This window comes from Arabidopsis thaliana (assembly GCF_000001735.4).
Source record: "Arabidopsis thaliana chromosome 1 sequence".
Lineage (NCBI taxonomy): Eukaryota > Viridiplantae > Streptophyta > Magnoliopsida > Brassicales > Brassicaceae > Arabidopsis > Arabidopsis thaliana.
Window position 1 is genome coordinate 25486723 of NC_003070.9, and position 21872 is coordinate 25508594.

Consider the following 21872-nt stretch of genomic DNA (forward strand, 5'->3'; position numbering starts at 1 on the left):
CGAATGTTAGGACTTAATAAGGGTTTAAGGATGTGAAATCTTAGGAATTATTATTTTAAAATCATTTCGTCATTTAGGGATCTTGATGATGAGGATGCCCAATCTCCTATGCCACATCATGTTGCCTAAGATTAGTTACATGGACATCACATTGAGCTTGGGGTGAGAGTTCACCATAAACTAAAAGATTCCAGATTAGACAATCCAAAAGGTCAACTTATCATATCTCTGGAACACTTATTCAACAAACTTTGCTTAACTTACAATGACAGATTACAAAAACCCAAAAGATCTTTTCTTAGGAGGTTTGAGGAATCCTCTCCTCAAGACATTCTGTAACTTTTGTTTTTGCTTTTTATCGACAACCTTCTTACTTAGTTGTGAATTTTTGCGCTTTGATGATTCACTAAACTTTAAATACATATCTTGGAATTTTTTAAGTGATTTCTTCATGCATACTTGAAAAATTGTTAGAACATGTTGAATATTATTATTGTTTCATCCGTTGAAGCGGATTGAGGGATTGAAACTGCAAAATTTGAATCATCTTTGGAGATTTATGCTGGTATTCGTTATGTTAGCATTCGAATTCAAATCCGTTTTTTTAGTACCTTCAATTTGATATATTCTTTAAATAATTCTATACTATATACTTTTTTTGCATTTTAAATCTCACATACCAAATTTATATTAGTCAATAAAACTACATTGCAAACTGTTCGCCTGCTTGCATATTTCAACATTTGTATGCAACCTTAAGAGAGAAAAAAAATCCTTAAGAAACATAAACGTTAATATATTCGCATCAAGTACTGTCTAGATAATTGATTTTCTAGTCCCATGGTTGAAAAGTCATGGATAAGATCAATTGGTGTGTTAGTCCTTAATTTGGGTCTTATTAGTAGCTCAATTAGTTTGACCAGAAGCCAATATATATATTGACATACATCTCTCGTTTATAACAACGAACAATTTGCACACAACCACGAGACTCAAGAGACATGGCCAATGAAATTCCTACCAAAGGGATTCTCAAGAGCGAAGCTCTAAAACAGGTAAAATTTTCTCTGTTATAAAGTTTGCTGATCTTTAAAACTTTGGTTTTGTCTAGTTTTAAAAAGGAACTTTGATGTATAAATCTGTGTTTTGTTTTGGTCGTGTTCGTCACAGTACATCATGGAAACGTCAGCGTATCCAAGAGAGCATGAATTGCTCAAGGAACTTCGAAAAGCTACTGTCCAAAAATACGGAAATTTGTAAGTCTTAATATATGACTTTCTTTTTTAGGTGCAACAAAATCTATAGGACTATATAACAACTTTTTTAAATTAAGAAATTTTATCTTTATATAGTTTAAGAAGTGGAATAAACAAAATTTTGCCAATAGTTTGTGATTATTTTAGAGATAGCTATATAGTTGCTTAATTTTGTAGAATTTAAAAATAAAAACGCAGAAGCGAGATGGAGGTTCCGGTTGATGAGGGTCATTTCCTATCGATGCTTGTAAAGATCATGAATGCGAAAAACACTATCGAGATCGGTGTTTTCACCGGTTACTCGCTTCTCACTACAGCTCTTGCTTTACCTGAAGATGGCCGTGTAATGCTTCTTGTTATATATAATCATATTGTTGGGGTTACAAAATTATTTGTTTGTTTTAACTAAGAAACATAGTTATCAAAATGGATGCTCTTTGGATGTAGATTACCGCGATAGACATTGATAAAGAAGCTTACGAAGTTGGACTAGAGTTTATTAAGAAGGCTGGTGTTGATCACAAGATTAATTTTATCCATTCCGATGGTCTTAAGGCCTTAGACCAATTGGTGAACGACGTACGTGAAAATATGTGTTCTTATATTATTATTAACTTTAAGCTTAATTAACTATATTTTTTTAGCTAATGGTCATACATTAAAAAACATTGCAGAAATGTGAGTTTGATTTTGCATTTGCGGATGCTGACAAATCAAGCTACGTCAACTTCCATGAGAGGCTTCTAAAATTGGTGAAGGTTGGGGGAATCATTGCGTTCGACAACACCTTGTGGTTTGGTTTTGTGGCGGAGGATGAAGATGGAGTTCCGGAGCATATGAGAGAATATAGAGCAGCTCTTATAGAATTCAATAAGAAATTGGCTTTGGATCCCCGAGTCGAGGTCTCTCAGATTTCCATTGGAGATGGTATCACGCTCTGTAGACGTCTTGTTTGATCAAAAGACTACTTGAAGAGTACGTAGCAGAACCAAAGTCGGAGAGTTTGGAATAAAAGTGTTAGATGGTTCAATAACGACTTCGTCTTTTGTCACAACTTTGCTTGTAATGGTGTGTTTGATTGATGCTCACTCTTTATCTTCTTTCTATGTTGTGGTTTCGTCGATGTTGTTCTGTCTGGCAACAAAACTATTAGTACACTAAATTACTTTTAATAATAATTGTTGTAACATTATAATTTTTTTTTTTCTGGTCGACACATTATTATTACTGTTTTTTTTCTTTTTAAGTGTTTGTAAACTATTAAAAAGAGTTGTGTAAAGATTAAATAAACACCTTTCAGCTTTTTGGGGACATCTAATATGTGTGTTTCAATTTTACATGCATATGCACACTAGTGTTTTCCAATTCCATTTTTTCTGCCAAAATTACATATCCACCCAAATGATATGACCAAAGTTTTATTTTATTTCTCAGTTAGGTATTACTATTTAAAGCCAACATAGACACACATTTGCTAACACTCAAAAGAGATTCTCACGATCGAGCAAGAGAGAGATGGATGGTCGATTACCTGACAAAGGCATTCTCAAGAGCGAGGCTCTAAAACAGGTTTTAATTTACTAGTCCCTTAATCATTTAAGAACGATCAATAAATTTACAAATATATGTGTTTGCTTACACGACTGCATAATGTGTTGTTACATATGACAGTACATCATGGAAACAACAGCGTATCCAAGAGAACACGAATTGCTTAAAGAACTTCGAGAAGCTACAATCCAGAGATATGGAAATTTGTAAGTCTTAATCCATATTTGATTTTGTAACCAGATAATTATAATTAAGAAATATGATTTATGTAAAAATTTATAAACGCAGAAGCGAGATGGGAGTTCCGGTTGATGAAAGTCTATTTTTATCGATGCTTGTAAAGATCATCAACGCGAAAAACACTATCGAGATCGGTGTGTTCACCGGTTACTCACTTTTCACCGTAGCTCTTGCTTTGCCTGAAGATGGCCGTGTAATGATTCTTCTTCTTGCTATCATACCAAATAAATAGGGATAACTTTTGTTAGTATAGTTATTATTTGTTTTTGTGTATGCAGATTACTGCGATAGACATTGATCAAGCAGGTTACAATTTGGGACTAGAGTTTATGAAGAAAGCAGGTGTTGATCACAAGATCAATTTCATTCAATCTGATGCTGTTAGAGGCTTAGACCAATTATTGAACGGGGTACGTAAGTAGTAGTACGACTCACACAATTAATTACTAAAGCAAATGGTCCCTTTTTAAGGAATAGTTATATTTTAGGACCACCAAATTTGTATATATTTTTTATATATAACTAATGAAAGATTGATTGAAACGTCTTTAATACAGTTTTTAAAACAAAATCGTTTTCAGATTTTTACAGTATTTTTTGATGTAAATATGAAAATACAAGTTTTTTTTATTTGGTCCATAATTTTCATTAAACTGACTACTAACCTAATCAATAAATTTTGGATAATGGTCAAGGAGAAACAAGAGTATGATTTTGCATTTGTGGATGCTGACAAGACGAACTACGTTTACTTCCTTGAGAAGCTCCTTAAGTTAGTGAAGGTTGGAGGAATCATTGCCTTCGACAACACTTTATGGTTTGGTACTCTAATTCAGAAGGAAAACGAAGTTCCAGGCCATATGAGAGCTTATAGAGAGGCACTTTTAGAGTTCAATAAGATATTGGCTCGGGATCCTCGAGTCGAAATCGCTCAAATATCCATCGGAGATGGTCTCACGCTATGTAGACGTCTTATATGATAAACCTATAGTAAATAATGTTATATGCTTCAATAATAACTTTGGCCTTTGTTTGTAATGTTATATGCTACTATAATGACTCTTCATCTTCCTAATAAAACTCCTCTTTCAATTTCAATTTGCAAAGAGGGTTCAAATTTGGATGCGAATATAACAGTTTATTACTTTGCGGCAAAATGTTTATAATTTTTAAACTTTGAGGGTTAATTGATAAATTAAAGATAAACATCGACATTTCTAAATCAGAAATCTCGATTTTATTTTGAATGTTCAAAAGCTGCCAGATTGAGAATATTTCGTCCGTCGTTGAAACTTGAGAATAGAGGCGAATCTGGTTCGAGTTAGGGTTCCAATTGAAAAGTTTGAAGCTCCTTTTGACTCTCTCTCTCTTCTAGATCTCGACAACTCTAACCTCTTCGATTTGGTAAATTTTCGCTCTTTCTACTGAAATCGGATGAATTTGTGATTTTCCGGGGATGGGTTCGTGTCTCTATGCATTTTCCGATGATGGGTTATGAGAAAAAGTTTTTTTTTTTTTTTAATCTTTGCTTTGTGTAGGTGGATCTTGAGAAATTGATTTTAGTTCAAAGCTTCTGATGGCTAAAAAGGAGAGACCTAGACCTGAGAAGTTGTCTGTGTATCTTTATATACCTAATATTGTTGGTGGGTCTTTATTTCTCTTTAGCTTTTTTTTCTTAGCATTAAAGATTGTTGTTGTGATGATGATTTTATTGATTGCTTTCAGGGTATATGAGAGTTCTCTTGAACTGTGTTGCTTTTGCTGTGTGTTTCTCCAACAAGCCACTTTTCTCTGTCCTTTATTTCTTCAGGTATTGCAACTTTCTTCTTTGATGGTCATTAAGATTTTTTCATGTTTTGGGTGATGGTATTAACAGTCTTCTTTTTGATCAATGTGGCTGTCTCTAGCTTTTGTTGTGATGCTGTGGATGGCTGGGTGGCTCGTAGATTCAACCAAGGTTCAACAACTCTCTCTTGTTTTATAAAACCTCATTTTTATTCCGTATGGTTGGTCAAAAGATCCTACTACTGATCAAGATTAGTACAATATGTTGCTAGTGTTTAGTTTCATGTGATAGACATGCATCACATGCCATGACTAGAATATGTAGGAAGCTAGAAACTTGACTCACTTCTCTTTCTTTCTTCTTCAGTTTCAACATTTGGAGCTGTTCTTGACATGGTCACAGATAGGTGAATCCTCTTCTACATATATGCAAGGATCAACCTACTTATCTGTTTAGTAAATTCTGACATTTTGTTGGTGGTCATTTTGGGTTATAGAGTTAGCACGGCTTGTCTTCTCGTGATTCTCTCTCAAATCTACAGGTGAGAATACCTCTCTATATCTTTTTCCGTAGCATCTCTGGAGTTCTACATTATTACAGTATATGTAATTTTATTTCATCTTTAAAATAGGCCTAGTTTGGTCTTCCTCTCATTGCTGGCTTTAGATATTGCTAGTCATTGGCTGCAGATGTACAGGTACGCTAATTAACTCTTTCTTGTTTCACCTTGAATTCTTCTCTATACTATTCAAATCTTCAGTTTCTAACTAGGGACTTCATATTCTACTCGCAGTACGTTTCTAGCAGGGAAGAGCAGCCATAAGGATGTGAAAGACAGCACAAGCTGGCTTTTTAGACTCTACTATGGAAACCGGATATTTATGTGTTACTGCTGTGTTTCTTGCGAGGTGACTCAAATTGTCACTTCATTTCCATGTTAATCCTTTGAGACGATGTCTTCTTAGACACAAATCTTTTCAAACTTGCAGGTTCTGTATATCATCCTTCTTCTCATTGCAAAGAACCAATCTGAAAATCTCCTGAATGTCAGTTTCTCATTTCTTTCAATTAGTCTAGCTCTTAGTCTTACTATGCTCAACTACTAAAGCATGGTTATCATTGCAGGTCGTAGTTGCTACATTAACACAGATTTCACCACTCTCTTTTCTCCTGGCTTTGACATTGTTCGGTTGGTCGATGAAGCAGACCATTAATGTCATTCAGGTAAAGCTAAACATTTTACCAAATCTGCAACTAATCCCTCTATTCGAAGCTGTTTTTGGTTTCTAATTATATAATTCGTTGTGGCGTACAGATGAAAACTGCTGCAGACGTTTGTGTACTGTATGATATAGAGAAGCAGCAGAAGCCTTGATCATCTTCCTTTGTCTCAACCTGAAACTCTTTTTTTTCTTTCATTGTTTGTTCTCTTTTCACTGTGGATGTAGATAATTGTTTTTAATGAAATGAAGAAATATTGATTTGCCTTTTGACATAATTTTGTTAATAATCTTGATTACAAATTTTAGTCAGTGTTTGATGCATAGTTGCATACTGCAGAGTTGAGTTTGGATATGGCCACGTCAGCATTATCTCGTTACCAAAACGTAAGGTCCAAACTCAGATAATACAAACGAAGCAGTTCTTTGTCACTCTATCATCAACATATGAACCACACCAAAAAAGAACAAAATCGTAGATAATGATCATGCAAAACCGACCGTTGGATCTTACTTTCGATTTCAAACCACATAAATCTTAGTGACTGAGCTAAAAAACTGAAATTTTTTAAAAGGCAAGACCTCCTCTGTTTCCATATTCTCACCACAGAAGAACTCTTGAGGCTTTCTCTTTTCTCTACCATGGCGAAACCGGTGTCCATTGAAGTGTATAATCCTAATGGGAAATACAGAGTTGTTAGCACAAAACCGATGCCTGGAACTCGCTGGATCAATCTCTTGGTAGACCAAGGTTGTCGCGTTGAGGTAATTCTTTCTTCTTTCTAAGCATCAAGAATATTACAATTCTTGATTCATTCACACTTAAAAGTTTCTGTTTTTGTTTTTGAATTTTGATAGATATGTCATTTGAAGAAGACAATCTTGTCTGTAGAAGATATCATTGATCTGATCGGAGACAAGTGTGATGGAGTCATCGGTCAGGTAATGGAATGAAACAGAGCAAAGAGACGTTTATTTTGTATACCATATGAAAGTAAAAAATTGGTTTGGTTTGGTTATAGTTGACGGAAGATTGGGGAGAGACTCTGTTCTCAGCTTTGAGCAAAGCTGGAGGGAAAGCTTTCAGTAACATGGCCGTTGGTTATAACAACGTTGATGTTGAAGCTGCCAATAAGTATGGAATTGCTGTCGGTAACACTCCGGTAATAACAACAAAAACAAGTTTTAGTCCCAAAGATAGGCTTAGGAAGTGTTTTTAAAAGCTTTAGTAATGGTTAGTATTGTTTGTTTGAGTTGGATAGGGAGTGTTGACTGAGACGACGGCTGAACTAGCTGCTTCTCTTTCCTTGGCTGCTGCAAGAAGAATTGTTGAAGCCGACGAATTCATGAGAGGTGGCTTGTACGAGGGATGGCTTCCTCATCTGTATGATCACTGCACCAAAACATTCTGATCTCTATTCTTCTTGATTTCAAGAACTTGAGAACTGTTGTAATCGCGATGTTTGGTTTCGGTAGGTTTGTGGGGAACTTACTTAAAGGACAGACTGTTGGAGTTATTGGAGCTGGACGTATTGGATCTGCTTATGCTAGAATGATGGTAAGCTTCTTGCAATAGCATTTTGTAGATTTCGATTCACATTATATACACAAAATCTTCGGTTTTATACCTCGTCATTTCGAAAACAGGTGGAAGGGTTCAAGATGAATTTGATCTACTTTGATCTTTACCAATCCACTCGTCTTGAGAAATTTGTGACAGGTATGTAACAGGTTCTACACTATGTAGTCTTTCTCTTTCATCTTCATGTTCAAGTTTATGTATTTGAGATAATGGTGATTGGCAGCTTATGGACAGTTCTTGAAAGCAAATGGAGAACAACCTGTGACATGGAAACGAGCTTCGTCCATGGAGGAGGTGCTGCGTGAGGCTGATCTGGTATATGGAATTCACGCAGACACAAACTATTCTTCGTTTGTTAAACATTTCTAGTGTATCTCTTATGAACTGGTTGTGATCTGAAACAGATAAGTCTTCACCCGGTGCTGGACAAAACCACTTACCATCTTGTCAACAAGGAGAGGCTTGCCATGATGAAAAAGGTGGTTTCACTTTTCATTTGGTCTCCTCTTATTATTATTGATCTTGTTCTGATTGGATTTGATTGCTTCAGGAAGCAATCCTTGTGAACTGCAGCAGAGGTCCTGTGATCGATGAGGCAGCTTTGGTCGAACATCTCAAAGAGAACCCGATGTTCCGAGTTGGTCTCGATGTGTTCGAGGTACTGTCATATACGCTATGATGAACCCAAAACATACTAGTTTATCTCTGGGAGCTTAGTAAGTGTTGTTAAATCACATTGTTTCAGGAAGAGCCATTCATGAAACCAGGGCTTGCTGATACGAAAAACGCTATTGTTGTTCCTCACATTGCTTCTGCTTCCAAGGTTACAAACTGAAGAAACGTTTCTTTGTGTCTAAATAGATAATTAACAGAACTGACCTTAACTTAACTTCTTCTGATGATGACAGTGGACTCGTGAAGGAATGGCTACGCTTGCAGCTCTCAACGTCCTCGTATGTATTTTCATTCCAAGAAAACTCATTCTTATAAGATTCAAAATGACTAAATTCTGATCAGCCTCTGAAAATGTTTAACAGGGAAGAGTCAAAGGGTACCCGATTTGGCATGACCCGAACCGAGTCGATCCATTCTTGAACGAAAACGCTTCACCGCCCAATGCCAGTCCAAGCATCGTCAACTCAAAGGCCTTAGGTACTACACAACACTTACACTCATGCCTCAGATTGTTTCAAACGCTAATTTATGCTTGCATTTCCTGTTAACAAAATATTTAAACATAAACAGAAACAAAAGAACATTGACTAATCCACTTAAACAAATTTGTTCCCATTCTCTCTATTAAAATTACTCTCATATATATATTCTTTGGGTTTTTTCAGGATTGCCTGTTTCGAAGCTATGAGTTAAGTATGAAGAAGGGGAGATTTGGAAGAATCCTTTTAGTGAATATATGATGGTGTCAAGTTGTGTTTATGTATTGTATATGAAACAACCATGTTGGATCATATAAATCACTCCTTTAAAGTGTTACATTGTTGATGAGTCTATTAGACGATTACCCACTCTCTTTATTTCATAAATTTGCTAAGAATACAATTTCTAAGTCATCAAGAATTTCATCTCTAGTTGTAGGATTTGTACTCATGAATCTACCATCCATTCCCGTTTGTAAACTTCACAGAACAGTTTTGAAACTTTAAAAAATCTGATTTATGACACAAAACGGTAATAGAATTTTTACGGAAAAAATATAAACTACTGGAACAGTTAAAAGCAAAAATAGTGGTAGAGCATAGTAATATACACAGAGATAAGCAGAAAAAATCGGATAAAACCGCCGATTAATTTTTATTTGACGATTTAATATCTGTTATATTAAATTTGGAATAAAAAAATTATTTAATTTTGATTGTTTTTTAAAGTCCTCGTTTTTTAAATTTTAGTAGATTAGTATCTCAACAATGGTAATAAAATCGCGATAAAATTAATATAGAATAATTCATTTCATAATTTAAAAGTTATATTCTCTCTCTTTTTTAAATTAATTCAATTTCTGAGTTTTTACTAATATTAGATAAGATTATAATCCATAATTTTTTGAAATTGACAATTCTTTCAAACTTTAAACCTATAGTTTTCAATTTAATTTTAAATTTACAATTTATCGTCAATAACTAATAAAAAAATAGAAACATTTTAGCAAAACAAATATTTTTATTTTGTATAATGTTTTGTTTTCTAAAATTGTGTTTAATAAGTAACCGAAGGAATATATTATATTGAATTTTTTTAAAATAAAGTAATGCTAAATATAAAATAAATGACACTCTATCTTTAGTTGACAAAAGCACTGAGATCTCGCCACGTAGCATGCTGAGCAACGGACACCACGTGGTGTTTTGCTGAGACCAAAACCCCATGTGACAGCTGCTTAGAGGTCCCACTTCGGTCTACGACACTAACGGATAAGATCAAACCACACATTTCTCTTTGGTGTGACCAAACTTGACGTGCTCTTCTCTTTTTCCACCCTTCGATATATCTTCATCGGACGATTCAAATTCTCAAATATATACTCATGCTCTCGTTGGATACATTAATTGTTATAAGTTGGGTTTTAACTTTTAAAATGAACAGTTTTTCATATTTGGGTGTGTATTTTTCAGATATATAAATTCCAACTCCTGTTATAAATTTATGTAAACATCGTTATTAACACTAAGAGACGCACAAGCTCTGTCTGAGAAAAAAAACAAAAAGCTAAACTATTTTCATTATAATTCCAATCTCACACGCAAAAACCTTAGAAACAGAAAATATATCTGTCTGAAGAAAAAGTGCCGGTAATAAGAAAGAAAGAATCACCTTTCTCTACTTTGTTTTTAATTTCAAAAGCATTTTCTCATGAAGACAGTCAAAAAATCTCTTTTTGTCTTCTCAAATTTAAACCTCACCTTTAATATTTCTCCTTACTTTTGAAGCTGTAATAATATTCTTGAATCTATTCCTTTCTTTCTCTTTCTCATGTTTAATCGGTGAAGGCTTTACTCTGTTTCTTTCATCATGTTTCAATCAAAAGCCTTAACTTTTTCTTTAGCTCTTTCCATTACAAGAGACCTCTAGCTTCATACTTTTTATAAAAATTCTCTCTTTTTCTCAGTTTAATCTCAAGAAATGGTTTCAAGATCGTATTCAAATCTGTTGGAGTTAGCTTCAGGAGACTCACCAACGTTTGGACGCATGAACCGACAAATCCCACGAATCATGGCCGTTGCTGGAATCATGTCAAACATCGATAATGACTCTAAAGACACTGATCTGTCTCCTAAAGATCGTATCATCATTGTAGCCAATGAATTACCTATACGAGCTCAGAGAAGGGTTGATGGTAATGGTAGTGGTAGTAGTAGTAGTAGTACTTGTTGTAGCAAAGGTTGGAACTTTTCTTGGGATGAGAATTCACTTCTTCTCCAATTGAAAGATGGGTTAGGAGATGAAGCTATTGAAGTTATCTATGTTGGTTGTTTGAAAGAAGAGATTCCTCTTAATGAGCAAGAAGAAGTGTATCAGATTCTTCTTGAGAGTTTCAAGTGTGTGCCTACGTTTTTGCCTTTGGATTTGTACACTAGATACTACCATGGATTCTGTAAGCAACAGCTTTGGCCTTTGTTTCATTACATGTTGCCACTTTCTCCTGATCTTGGAGGTAGGTTTGATAGGACTTTGTGGCAAGCTTATGTCTCTGTGAACAAGATTTTTGCTGATAGAATTATGGAGGTGATTAATCCTGAGGATGATTTTGTGTGGATACATGATTATCATTTGATGGTTTTGCCTACTTTCTTGAGGAAGAGGTTTAACAGAGTCAAGCTTGGTTTCTTCCTTCATAGTCCATTTCCATCGTCTGAGATTTACAAAACTTTGCCTATTCGTGAAGAGCTTCTTCGGGCTTTGCTAAACTCGGATTTGATAGGGTTCCATACTTTTGACTACGCTAGGCATTTCTTGTCTTGTTGTAGTCGAATGCTTGGTCTTACTTATGAATCTAAGAGAGGATACATTGGACTTGAGTATTATGGTAGAACCGTGAGTATCAAAATTCTACCTGTTGGAATCCACATGGGTCAGCTTCAGTCGGTTTTGAGCTTACCCGAGACTGAAAGGAAAGTCGGGGAACTTATTGAACGGTATGGTCGAAAAGGCAGGACGATGCTGCTTGGTGTGGATGATATGGACATTTTCAAAGGGATTACTTTAAAGCTGTTGGCTATGGAGCAGCTGCTTATGCAACATCCTGAATGGCAAGGGAAGGTTGTGTTGGTGCAGATAGCTAATCCGGCGAGAGGGAAAGGGAAAGATGTTAAAGAGATGCAAGCTGAGACGTATTCAACTGTTAAGCGGATTAATGAAACGTTTGGGAGACCCGGTTACGATCCTATAGTATTGATCGATGCACCGTTGAAGTTCTATGAAAGGGTTGCTTATTACGTAGTAGCTGAGTGTTGTTTGGTGACAGCGGTTAGGGATGGGATGAATCTTATACCTTATGAGTACATAGTTTCTCGTCAAGGAAATGAGAAACTGGACAAAATTCTGAAGCTGGAGGCGAATAATCGTAACAAGAAAAGCATGCTGGTGGTTTCTGAGTTTATTGGTTGCTCTCCATCGCTAAGCGGAGCCATTCGTGTTAATCCATGGAATGTTGATGCAGTAGCTGATGCAATGGATAGTGCCCTTGAAGTAGCTGAACCGGAGAAGCAGCTAAGACATGAGAAGCATTACAAGTATGTGAGCACACATGATGTTGGCTATTGGGCTCGTAGCTTCCTCCAAGATCTTGAGAGGAGTTGTGGTGAGCATGGACGAAGGAGGTGTTGGGGAATTGGGTTTGGTCTCAGTTTCAGAGTTGTGGCACTAGACCAGAGCTTCAGGAAGCTGTCAATGGAACACATAGTATCAGCTTATAAGAGGACAAAGACACGGGCTATCCTTTTAGACTATGATGATACTTTAATGCCACAAGGCTCGATCGATAAAAGGCCTTCATCGAAGTCAATCGACATATTGAACACCTTGTGTAGGGACAAGGGCAATCTGGTGTTCATTGTTAGTGCTAAAAGCCGAGAAACTCTATCGGACTGGTTTAGTCCTTGTGAGAAGCTTGGTATTGCTGCTGAACATGGCTATTTTCTGAGGTATTCAACCAAAACTTTTTATTTTCTAGCATTACCTTTATATCTTATAACTCAAGCTCCATCTAACTACTACACAGGCTAAGGAAGGCAGTAGAGTGGGAAAACTGTGTGGCAGCAGTAGATTGTTCTTGGAAGCAAATTGCCGAGCCTGTGATGGAACTCTACACCGAGACAACCGATGGCTCAACAATTGAAGACAAGGAGACTGCTCTTGTTTGGAGTTATGAGGATGCTGACCCTGATTTTGGCTCATGTCAAGCTAAGGAACTTCTAGATCATCTTGAAAGTGTCCTTGCCAATGAACCTGTAACAGTGAAACGAGGACAGAACTATGTTGAGGTCAAGCCACAGGTCTGTATCTCCTCAGTTCAATTCCCCAAAAAACCTTGGCATATGTTTCCATTTGTAGAGTCTTCTTAGTTCTTGTTGTTGTCATGCAGGGCGTGAGCAAGGGACTTATAGCGAGAAGGATGCTTTCGATGATGCAAGAAAGAGGAACACTTCCTGAGTTTGTTCTATGTATTGGAGATGACCGGTCTGACGAAGACATGTTTGAGGTGATCTGCAGTTCCACTGAAGGCCCTTCGATTGCCCCAAGAGCTGAGATTTTCGCTTGTACTGTCGGTCAAAAGCCTAGCAAGGCCAAGTATTACCTGGATGACACTACTGAGATTGTCAGGTTAATGCATGGTTTAGCTTCTGTTACAGACCAGATCACTCCTGTTTAAACAATCACAGAGAAAGTATCAGAGACTAGAGATCTTATGTTTGTATATCTACCACGGAAAATTGTAACAAAGAGAGATCTTATGTTTGTTGACAATCTTAGAATATATGAGTAAGGCTTTACATCCTACAAAATGTTCAGGTTCCTTCAATAGATTTCTTCTTGTTAACCTCTGACATTAGTCTAAGAAACGAAACTAATTTCCTCTTTGCTTTAGCCACTTCATCTTGAAATTGAACATATTCAGCTGAAGGACAGGTTAAAGCGCAGAGAGAGCAGTAAAAGTCTCCAGCATCATGGTAAGAAGGTGGTGAATCCAAACACTTCTGATGAACCATGACTTCACAGCCATCACTAGAGCAAAACAACAGCTTCCCACTTTCTTTGCAGTTAACACATCTGTATATTTTCTCTACAGGACTTGACAAATGACTACCATCATTTTCGCTTTCATATCGAAATCCGGCATTTCTTCTATCGAGCAACTCATCAGCCCCACGAGAAAATGACTCTCCCTCTTCTGTTCTTCCCGTAAGATCTGGCTCATCCATTGGAGGAGTAACTCGGTCATTCTCTTTGCCATCACTTCTCAGAGTCTCTTCCTCACTACAAGGAGACACTTGAGTATCATTCTCACATGATGATGGTTCAATCATCTGATCAAAACAAAACAAACATAAGCCTTATAGTGCTCTCAAACTAAAAGGAACTTCAAAGCAAAACTTATATAATACCAGTTCCAAAGCACATTTTGGTAGAGAAAGAAGCTTGTGTTTGATAAAAGGTTGAAGATTCCACTTCGTTAAACCCGGTGCACCCGGTTTCAGTTCCGATAACGGTATCTAGAAAACGAAGAATCAAGCAATCTAAGTAAGATCAAGAAACCACATTGAAAAGGAAATGAAAGATTAGTACCTCATCTAAGATACATTGGAGTACATATTCACAGCTCTCAGAGGAATCAAACTCGATCATTGAGGTAGTAGTAGTAGTAGTAGTAACAGAAACAACATGAGAATCAAACAAAGAAGCTAGGCATCTGAAAGCTACCATCTCATTTGTATATTCACCCAAATAATCTGGAAGCTTAGGAGCCAATTCAAAGACATCTTGCAATAATAAAACAAAATCTCAGAAATTGAAATTTCAAAGAAACTGATGCAATTAAAAATTCAATTACCATTTAACATCCAAAGCTCAGTTTTGAATTTGGCAAAGTACTCAATAATCCAAATCCAGTTATCAAGGTCTAAATTCCCAGTCACAAAGCGATCACAGACACTGTTTGAATTCGGAGGCTCCATCATCGACACGAATAAAATAGCAGCTGTTGACAGAGACGGAAAAATCAGTCTTCAGATTCGTGAAGAGAACCAAAAAAAATAGAAATAAAATCGTACTTTCCGAGAAAAATGAAACACAAGTGTACCTCTTTTTTCTCAACGGAGAGAATTTGAAGACTGAATAGCTCTCTCTCGCTGGAGACCGCCAAATTTGCAGAATTCAAGCAAGCACTGGAGAAATTTCACTTGTGTTGAGAAAGATGAGCGTTTTCTTTCCCAGAAAGATCCTAGGCCCAAGCCCAATAATAGGCCCATAGCGTTTTCTGATATGTTCTTAAGTTAGGCAGAATAGCGTTTTATTTTACCAAAATTTTATTTGGTTCAGTTATCTGCTTGTTCTATTATTTTTGTTTATATAACAATAACATATCTCTTATTAATTATGAAAGAATCAAGAAACGCATTGATAGAGATATAAACAGAGATTTATGTTTATAAACATATATTTTGGCATCTTTTGATTCATTCTTGGATATATTAGTACAGAGCATCTCCTTTGAAGATGAATGGGTATATTATCGTAGTTTAACCTATGATTTAATTATTAGTTTGATGCCCCTACGATTACGTAGTTTTCCCACGCAAGACCTATAGTTTAGTTCAGAAATAATACTCAATTTTTTAAAAGAAAATAATATATGTATTGTGGTCGTCTTGTACGTAATGTATTAGGACCACAGTCATAATAACCACTGATGATAATTCAGTATTAGCTTCTCTATTTAATTAAAAACATATGTAGTAGTAGTTCATTGGATATGGATATGGGATCGTCTAAGCTCAGTGAATGAAACCAATGACTAGTGTACTATATTGGTTTGTAAGAATTTTATTGGCTTAAAACCCATCTATTATAGTTGCACCAAAAAAGAAAACAATGAATTCCACTCCAATGATGATTCTCCCTAGCTAGTAGAGTAGTAGCTAGTCTATAACTTATAGTAATAAGATTCTTACTTATTAGATAATTGGCCATCTTAAGTGATTTGAAGAACAAATTTATTGATTACAATTAAAAAAATTGTACTATATATTCGAACTTATTCTTTTCAAAAAATATTTTTCTACATTGTACTTTGATTTGTGTATGTGTGATAGCAAATTCTTGTATTAATTTCTTGTTTTTATACGCATATAATCGCGTGTGTGTATGTGTTGTATAGTTCAATTCAAGAGGGTTTCAATTATTGTTAAAGTAAATATAATATCAAGCACTACGTGGTAAGTGCATGGCCTATATAAATGATAGGCGAGACATAGCCAAAGTATAGACGCAAATCAAAAAAAGTATAATGGGAAAAGTGGAGATTGTTCGTAACTCACTTCCTATGAGTGGGGGAGATGGTCCGAACAGCTACTCTAAGAATTCTCATTTGCAGGTCTATTTTCAGAGCTTTTATTCCATTTTTCTATATTTTTTTTCTTATCTTTATTTTTTTTTTTCTTCCACTATTGTTTGTTCTTTTTTTCATGGTTCCCAATTAGTGATGCAAAAAAAAAAAAAAAACTTGCAGGTAGAAAAAAAAGTGTATGATTACTGAATAATTTTAAAGAGATAAGAGATAGTAAAGAAGCGGTATGAGATTACGGAATAATTACAAAATATCTGATAAATGTTCTAAATACTAAAGAAAGATAAATGGAATCATGTTTTTCAATATGAATAAATAGTAGAATTGAAAGAAACGAAAATTGTAGAGTTATAACTTTTCAGGTTCATCATATTATAATTGAGTTCGGTTATTTGGATATTAATAACATAGTTTTGAAGATTTCTTTTTTTTTTTAATTTCATTAAAATGATGAGTTGAATTTAGGATATTATGATGATTTTGTAAAATAATATAATATTTGTCAAAAACTAATAAACCTTGGTTCGTAATTTTCATAGAGACAAATTAAGATTATGATCAGTTGATTTTCGAATACACACATGTTACTTTGCTGGCTTTTCGGATCAATTGGAAGCTCATGAATTCATTTTATCATCTCTTATATATATATATATGACTTTTTTTAATCAAAATTTGGTTCCTTGTTATGTACTTCAAAAAAGAAAGGAAACTTCAATAACGATATTAAAATGTCGAGAACTCATCGAGCCACACAAAAAAACACCGAGGATCACTAAACGGCTTCATTGTCTTACGAAAAGCTGAATAAGCTAAATCTAGCAGGGATTGAAGGGAGTCAAGAGACTATTTCAGTTTTACTCAATCTACGTTCTTAAAGTACTTACATTTTTTTTTAAATGATGGTTTCTATTTTTTTAATATGTTGGTTAATATGGTTTGGATCTCATCTCATCTCCTATATAGACATAGTGCATCAAAGTTACTTTATACGTAAATTTCATATGGTTTGTTCAGTCATAAAAGTATAAAATTAATTTTAAAAAAGTTTTTGATTTTTCTTATCAAAAGAAAAAAAAACTTTGTGATTTAGTTCTGTCTTTTAATCGTTTTCAATTGGAGTAGCATAAAATTATATTAAGCTTTTGACTTCTTTTGGTGTGAACAGAGAAAAACAACAAGTTTGTTGAAAGAGAAAATAGACAAACTGGTATTAGAGAAACTCAATGCAAAAACCCTAATCTCATCTGACTCCAACACATTCCGGATAGCCGATCTTGGTTGTGCAACTGGACCAAATACATTCTTTCTCGTTGACAACATCATCAAATCCATTGAAACCAGCTTAAGAAAATCAAACTCGTCAAAACCAGAGTTTCTTGTCTTCTTCAACGACCTCCCACAAAACGACTTCAACACTCTCTTCACATCTCTCCCTCAAGACCGGAGTTACTTGGCGGTCGGAGTCCCGGGTTCGTTCTACGGCCGTGTCCTTCCTCAATCCTCCGTTCATATTGTAGTGACGATGGGGGCCACACACTGGCTATCGAGTGTACCAAAAGAGGTGTTGGACAAAAGCTCCAAGGCGTGGAATAAAGGCAAGGTTCACTACTCAAATGCCGCGGATGAAGTTGTGAAGGCTTATAGAGATCAGTTTGGTCGGGACATGGAGAAGTTTCTAGAAGCTAGGGCTACAGAAATAGTAAGTGGAGGTCTTTTGGTTGTTGGAATGTGTGGGATTCCTAAAGGAATGCCTTTCTCCAATCTTGCCGACAGTATCATGTATACGTCCATGGCTGATGTTCTCACTCAAATGCATTCCGAGGTATTTCTTCATATTCAAAAAAATTCTCAAAAAACAAAAATGACACCTAACAATATACATCTCTCGTGTGTTTTATTATTATGGGATTTGTTGAGTGTGGTGAGATTGACATGTAGGGTTTGATCAGCGAAGAGCAAGTCGATACCTTCAACATACCTATCTACTCAGCAACGCCTGAGGAGGTAACAGTCCTGGTAGTGAAAAATGGATGCTTCACTGTCGAATCTATGGAGCTGATGGACCCAACGGCCTGGCTCAAACGGCCGACGAACGTGGAGGATGTTAGGCATTGGATGGTTTGCATAAAGGCAACAATGGGATCTCTCTTCATCAACCATTTTGGTGAACATCTCCTCGACGATGTCTTCGACCGTCTCACCGCAAAACTGGTTGGACTCACCGAGAAAATTGAATCCAGCTACCGTGAGAAGGTCATGTTGTTCTTTGCGTTGCAACGAAAATAAATATTATTTGACAAGTTTTTGGCTGTGTTTAAAAAAAAAAAAAAAAAAGTTTTATATATGTGTCAATGTTTGTTTTAGTTTAACGTTTTGATCCATTTAATCTGATCTAGGATCAAGGATATAGTTTGTGTGATTATTAATTATAAGGTTTTTTTATAATGTCTTTTACGTTATTCAGTTCGAATAAAACTCATTTATATTTTTACTTTTTGAACCAAAATGATCCTTTCATGTTCATTTACACACAAAAATTCATTAAAACTAATCAATAATGTAAAATTTGTCCATACGAAATTGATGTGTAATATTCATACATTTGGTAATGTCGACTTAGTTAGGTAATTGATCGAAATACACTTATTATCTAGATAGTTGTCGACCTATCGTATAGAATAATGTGTTTGTATAAGTTGTAATGCCAACAAAATAGTGAGTGGTCCCGTGGCACGAAAAAAAATGTAGGTGGTCCACAATATATTTTTAGTTGACTATATTAGTCTAGTAAACATATACAAAACTAATGTATGTAAGTAAAAGCATAAATAAAGGAGAATAAGTATGCATCATATTTGATTAAACAAATACTGAAAGTGTTGCTGTTGATAAAAATAAAAATAAAATACTGAAAGTGATAAACAACCATTTTGGTTTTAAACAGTATTTTGCTCTAATTATAAAGTAAAAACATATATTTATTTCCATTTGACTCCTATATAACAATAAACATGTGAATGCCAGATTAGACTAAAGAAGCTGTGAGGATCATTATACATCCTAGCTAGCCTCATAGGCCTACTACACTTATTATTGAGGGTCAACTTTGGGTTGTTTGATTAACAAAATGTATGGCATCTTTTTAAACAAATATATATTTACATTCACTTATCTTCTTACAATGTGATTTGTCCCTTTTAAGGAATCTTGTCCCCCATAAATCATTTGGGACAAAAGAATAAATGAAAAATTTCTCACATTTAAACAAAAATGTTAACACTAACATATATTTAAAATCATATTCTTATTACATTATTTATTTTTAAAATCATACTATTTAAAAATGTTTTTCAATATAAATATATTCTTATTACATTATTTATTAATAAAACCATACTACTTTTTTTTCTTTTAGTATATGATCTCTTTAGTTTTTACTTTTTTGTCTTTTATGTTTTGTTTAATTAATAATCTCGAGTTTTATACTAAACTGAAAGTGCACATGAATATGATATGTATTAAGTTGGATATTGAATCCCACAAAATCAAAAGATTTGATGAACTAAAAAAGTTCACGCAGCAAATTTGTTTTTCATTTGCTGAAGTTTTTATTGACTAATTAATTAGTTAACTAAAACCTGAAAGAAAAGAAAAAACGGAGGTAATAGTTTAGGGTACTGACGTGTGAGCTTACGCAATTTTCGAATTAGGAAGTGAGCTAGATTCTAGGGCTGTGATACGTGAATGTATATACTTTCTGTTTCGTGTTCAAGTCATATTTTAGTTTTTGTTTTGGTAAAAGAAGTCATATTTTAGCTGTGAAATTACAAATATATTTTTGTGATAACATTATAAATATATATTAACATGTGGAACCCTAATTCTCATTAAACTGCTCACGTTAAAGCACATGCAGTACACCAACCATTTAAATTGTTTTGCTTAGCACGATTTTGTTTCATTCATGATTCAAAACTTCAATTTTTCTTCGTCTGTTTTTATATAAATATTCGAAACATTTATAGAATTTTTTTGTTTTTAATTTGTAATTTGGATGTGGTCAAAAATCATACTTGGATCTATATTGATGTTATACATTTCACGACTTCAAAAGAAACTATTGCTCGCTCTATTTCTGTCATTAATTAACTCATAACTTAACTTACACAAAAATTGAGATGATGACAATCATGAAACTATTTAAAAAGAAAAAGACCAGACCGGCCAATGTTAGACTAGGATTAGTGGCTATTATTCTAGTGACAGGGGTGCGATGAGTACCATTGTTTTTGAACATGTCTCTTTGTCTTCGCGATGAACCAAGCGGTCCCAAAAGTATTGGCAATAGATAGAGCCTCAATACCTTTAATTAATTATAAATTTCCCTGAATTTATATTCTCCAAAAATGAATGTTATTTTTTTCATCAATCAAAAAAAGTTGTTGGGTTTTAGTCCACCAAAAAGATGTTTGAGTTTCGATTGTTTGTGTTCAAAAAATCAAATTACATAACAAAAGCCAGAACTTTTTTTTATATCAAAAAGTAAAGAAAAAATAAGAAAAACAAAAAATCATAACTTTTTTTATTGAGGTGATAAGGAATGTAATTTATTGACGTCTTGTGAACCCGATATAAATCTAAAACTTGAAGTAGCTAATGAAACATAACAGGAAATGTTGGAGTGGTATAGAAATTACCTTTAATTTACCTTTAATTGTATAGAAATTAAAGATAAAATAAAAAGATAAATCTATGAAACAATTATTTTGTCTATATACCAAAAGGGTTAGTTTTCTTGTGTTTAGTTTTTTGGAATGGAAATATATTATTTAAATTGGAATATTTTTTTGGTTGAACACAATTGGAATATGTAAAGGTTGATTTCATGTACTTGAAAGATTATGGTCAGAAGCCTTCTCACACGGTTAAGAAAAATAAAAAAAATATGTTGTCTATTTATTTGGTTCAAATTAAGTTTTTGTGTGGGCTTTGTGGGCTAGCTATTTAGTATGGGCCTAGATCTGGACTTCTGTAAATCTTAGGACTACACTTAACTCTATTACTCTCATAGTATGCCACTATGTGGGGTCTATGGCCACTATTGCTATCAATTATTACATATTTACATTACTTACGTACATTTTCGTATTTCTAATGTAATTTTTTTGTTTAGAAACTTATATAAGTGGGAAGTTTTAGAGCTAAATCTGAATTTTCTCAACTGGGGAGAAAAACTCCCTTGTCTCATCATCCCATTCCACTCACCACGAAAACTCAATTTGTTACATTAACATTATGTGTAACCTTTTCGAGAATCGCGTTTCACAAAAATATCTATTATTTGACCAGAGTCAACGGTTACGTGAATCTGATTCCAATTGCGTTCCAACTTCCAAGTTCCAACACTTCACAAACAAAAACAAATATCTTCCCTCAAATCTCAATCTTCAAAAAAAAAACAAATATCTTTCACAAAATATGATGACGTGGAAGAAGCGAGTGGTTGAGTAGGCTAGATATTTTCTCGGAATATCCCCTGGTGACGTGTTACAATCGAACAAGAGTAGACTTACTTTTTTTAAACATACCCCTGATATATCCTTTTAATTACGAAAATTGCCACCAACTCCTGGCGCGAAGACTTCTTGCCTCGTCT

At 34.6% G+C, this 21872-nt stretch overlaps 7 protein-coding genes across 14 annotated transcripts; 6 read left to right on the forward strand and 1 right to left on the reverse strand.

The window, feature by feature from the left end:
• Nucleotides 1-959: 959 nt before the first annotated feature.
• On the forward strand, nt 960-2590 carry CCOAMT (caffeoyl-CoA 3-O-methyltransferase). 2 transcript variants are annotated; one of them, NM_105468.3, is made up of 5 exons: nt 960-1055; nt 1171-1256; nt 1455-1599; nt 1704-1835; nt 1931-2590. In NM_105468.3, exons 1-5 carry the CDS (start codon nt 1002-1004, stop codon nt 2210-2212), a joined length of 699 nt encoding a protein of 232 aa, NP_564916.2. In that variant the 5' UTR covers nt 960-1001; the 3' UTR covers nt 2213-2590. The 2 variants fall into 2 exon arrangements, with proteins under 2 accessions (NP_564916.2, NP_974104.1); NM_202375.1 differs by having other exon boundaries at nt 992-1055; nt 1455-1597; nt 1931-2436.
• Nucleotides 2591-2732: 142 nt separating this feature from the next.
• TSM1 (S-adenosyl-L-methionine-dependent methyltransferases superfamily protein) lies at nt 2733-4145 on the forward strand. The gene is made up of 5 exons (NM_105469.2): nt 2733-2825; nt 2928-3013; nt 3096-3240; nt 3326-3457; nt 3743-4145. Exons 1-5 carry the CDS (start codon nt 2772-2774, stop codon nt 4025-4027), a joined length of 702 nt encoding a protein of 233 aa, NP_564917.1. The 5' UTR covers nt 2733-2771; the 3' UTR covers nt 4028-4145.
• A 43-nt stretch (nt 4146-4188) lies between these two features.
• On the forward strand, nt 4189-6355 carry PIS1 (phosphatidylinositol synthase 1). Its single transcript, NM_105470.3, has 11 exons — nt 4189-4451; nt 4586-4690; nt 4773-4857; nt 4955-5004; nt 5200-5239; nt 5330-5374; nt 5465-5530; nt 5627-5741; nt 5823-5879; nt 5959-6057; nt 6149-6355. The coding sequence occupies exons 2-11, from the start codon at nt 4624-4626 to the stop codon at nt 6206-6208; spliced, it is 684 nt and encodes a 227-aa protein (NP_176967.1). The 5' UTR covers nt 4189-4451; nt 4586-4623; the 3' UTR covers nt 6209-6355.
• Nucleotides 6356-6470: 115 nt separating this feature from the next.
• On the forward strand, nt 6471-9331 carry HPR (hydroxypyruvate reductase). 3 transcript variants are annotated; one of them, NM_105471.4, is made up of 13 exons: nt 6471-6818; nt 6912-6995; nt 7076-7216; nt 7316-7437; nt 7530-7611; nt 7701-7773; nt 7859-7950; nt 8040-8114; nt 8186-8293; nt 8381-8458; nt 8544-8588; nt 8673-8787; nt 8976-9331. In NM_105471.4, exons 1-13 carry the CDS (start codon nt 6696-6698, stop codon nt 8996-8998), a joined length of 1161 nt encoding a protein of 386 aa, NP_176968.1. In that variant the 5' UTR covers nt 6471-6695; the 3' UTR covers nt 8999-9331. The 3 variants fall into 3 exon arrangements, with proteins under 3 accessions (NP_176968.1, NP_001185349.1, NP_001320607.1); NM_001198420.1 differs by having other exon boundaries at nt 6474-6818; nt 8040-8117; nt 8976-9061; NM_001334339.1 differs by lacking the exons at nt 8673-8787; nt 8976-9331 and having other exon boundaries at nt 6496-6818; nt 8544-8656.
• An 874-nt stretch (nt 9332-10205) lies between these two features.
• ATTPS6 (UDP-Glycosyltransferase / trehalose-phosphatase family protein) lies at nt 10206-13862 on the forward strand. 3 transcript variants are annotated; one of them, NM_001334340.1, is made up of 4 exons: nt 10423-10631; nt 10757-12791; nt 12869-13142; nt 13232-13862. In NM_001334340.1, exons 2-4 carry the CDS (start codon nt 10771-10773, stop codon nt 13517-13519), a joined length of 2583 nt encoding a protein of 860 aa, NP_001322467.1. In that variant the 5' UTR covers nt 10423-10631; nt 10757-10770; the 3' UTR covers nt 13520-13862. The 3 variants fall into 3 exon arrangements, with proteins under 3 accessions (NP_974105.1, NP_001322467.1, NP_564918.1); NM_202376.3 differs by having other exon boundaries at nt 10206-12791; nt 13232-13652; NM_105472.3 differs by having other exon boundaries at nt 10568-13142; nt 13232-13652.
• AT1G68030 (RING/FYVE/PHD zinc finger superfamily protein) lies at nt 13656-15081 on the reverse strand (the record flags this gene model as incomplete). Of its 3 annotated transcripts, none has more annotated exons than NM_105473.3 (5): nt 14948-15081; nt 14699-14845; nt 14434-14627; nt 14253-14360; nt 13656-14174 (listed from the first exon to the last, which is right to left on the reverse strand). In NM_105473.3, the coding sequence occupies exons 2-5, from the start codon at nt 14823-14825 to the stop codon at nt 13656-13658; spliced, it is 948 nt and encodes a 315-aa protein (NP_176970.2). In that variant the 5' UTR covers nt 14826-14845; nt 14948-15081. The 3 variants fall into 3 exon arrangements, with proteins under 3 accessions (NP_176970.2, NP_001320483.1, NP_001320482.1); NM_001334341.1 differs by having other exon boundaries at nt 14569-14627; nt 14948-15029; NM_001334342.1 differs by lacking the exons at nt 14699-14845; nt 14948-15081 and having other exon boundaries at nt 14434-14653.
• A 1060-nt stretch (nt 15082-16141) lies between these two features.
• Nucleotides 16142-18541, forward strand: AT1G68040 (S-adenosyl-L-methionine-dependent methyltransferases superfamily protein). The gene is made up of 3 exons (NM_105474.3): nt 16142-16240; nt 17382-18038; nt 18155-18541. Exons 1-3 carry the CDS (start codon nt 16154-16156, stop codon nt 18500-18502), a joined length of 1092 nt encoding a protein of 363 aa, NP_176971.1. The 5' UTR covers nt 16142-16153; the 3' UTR covers nt 18503-18541.
• Nucleotides 18542-21872: the final 3331 nt, after the last annotated feature.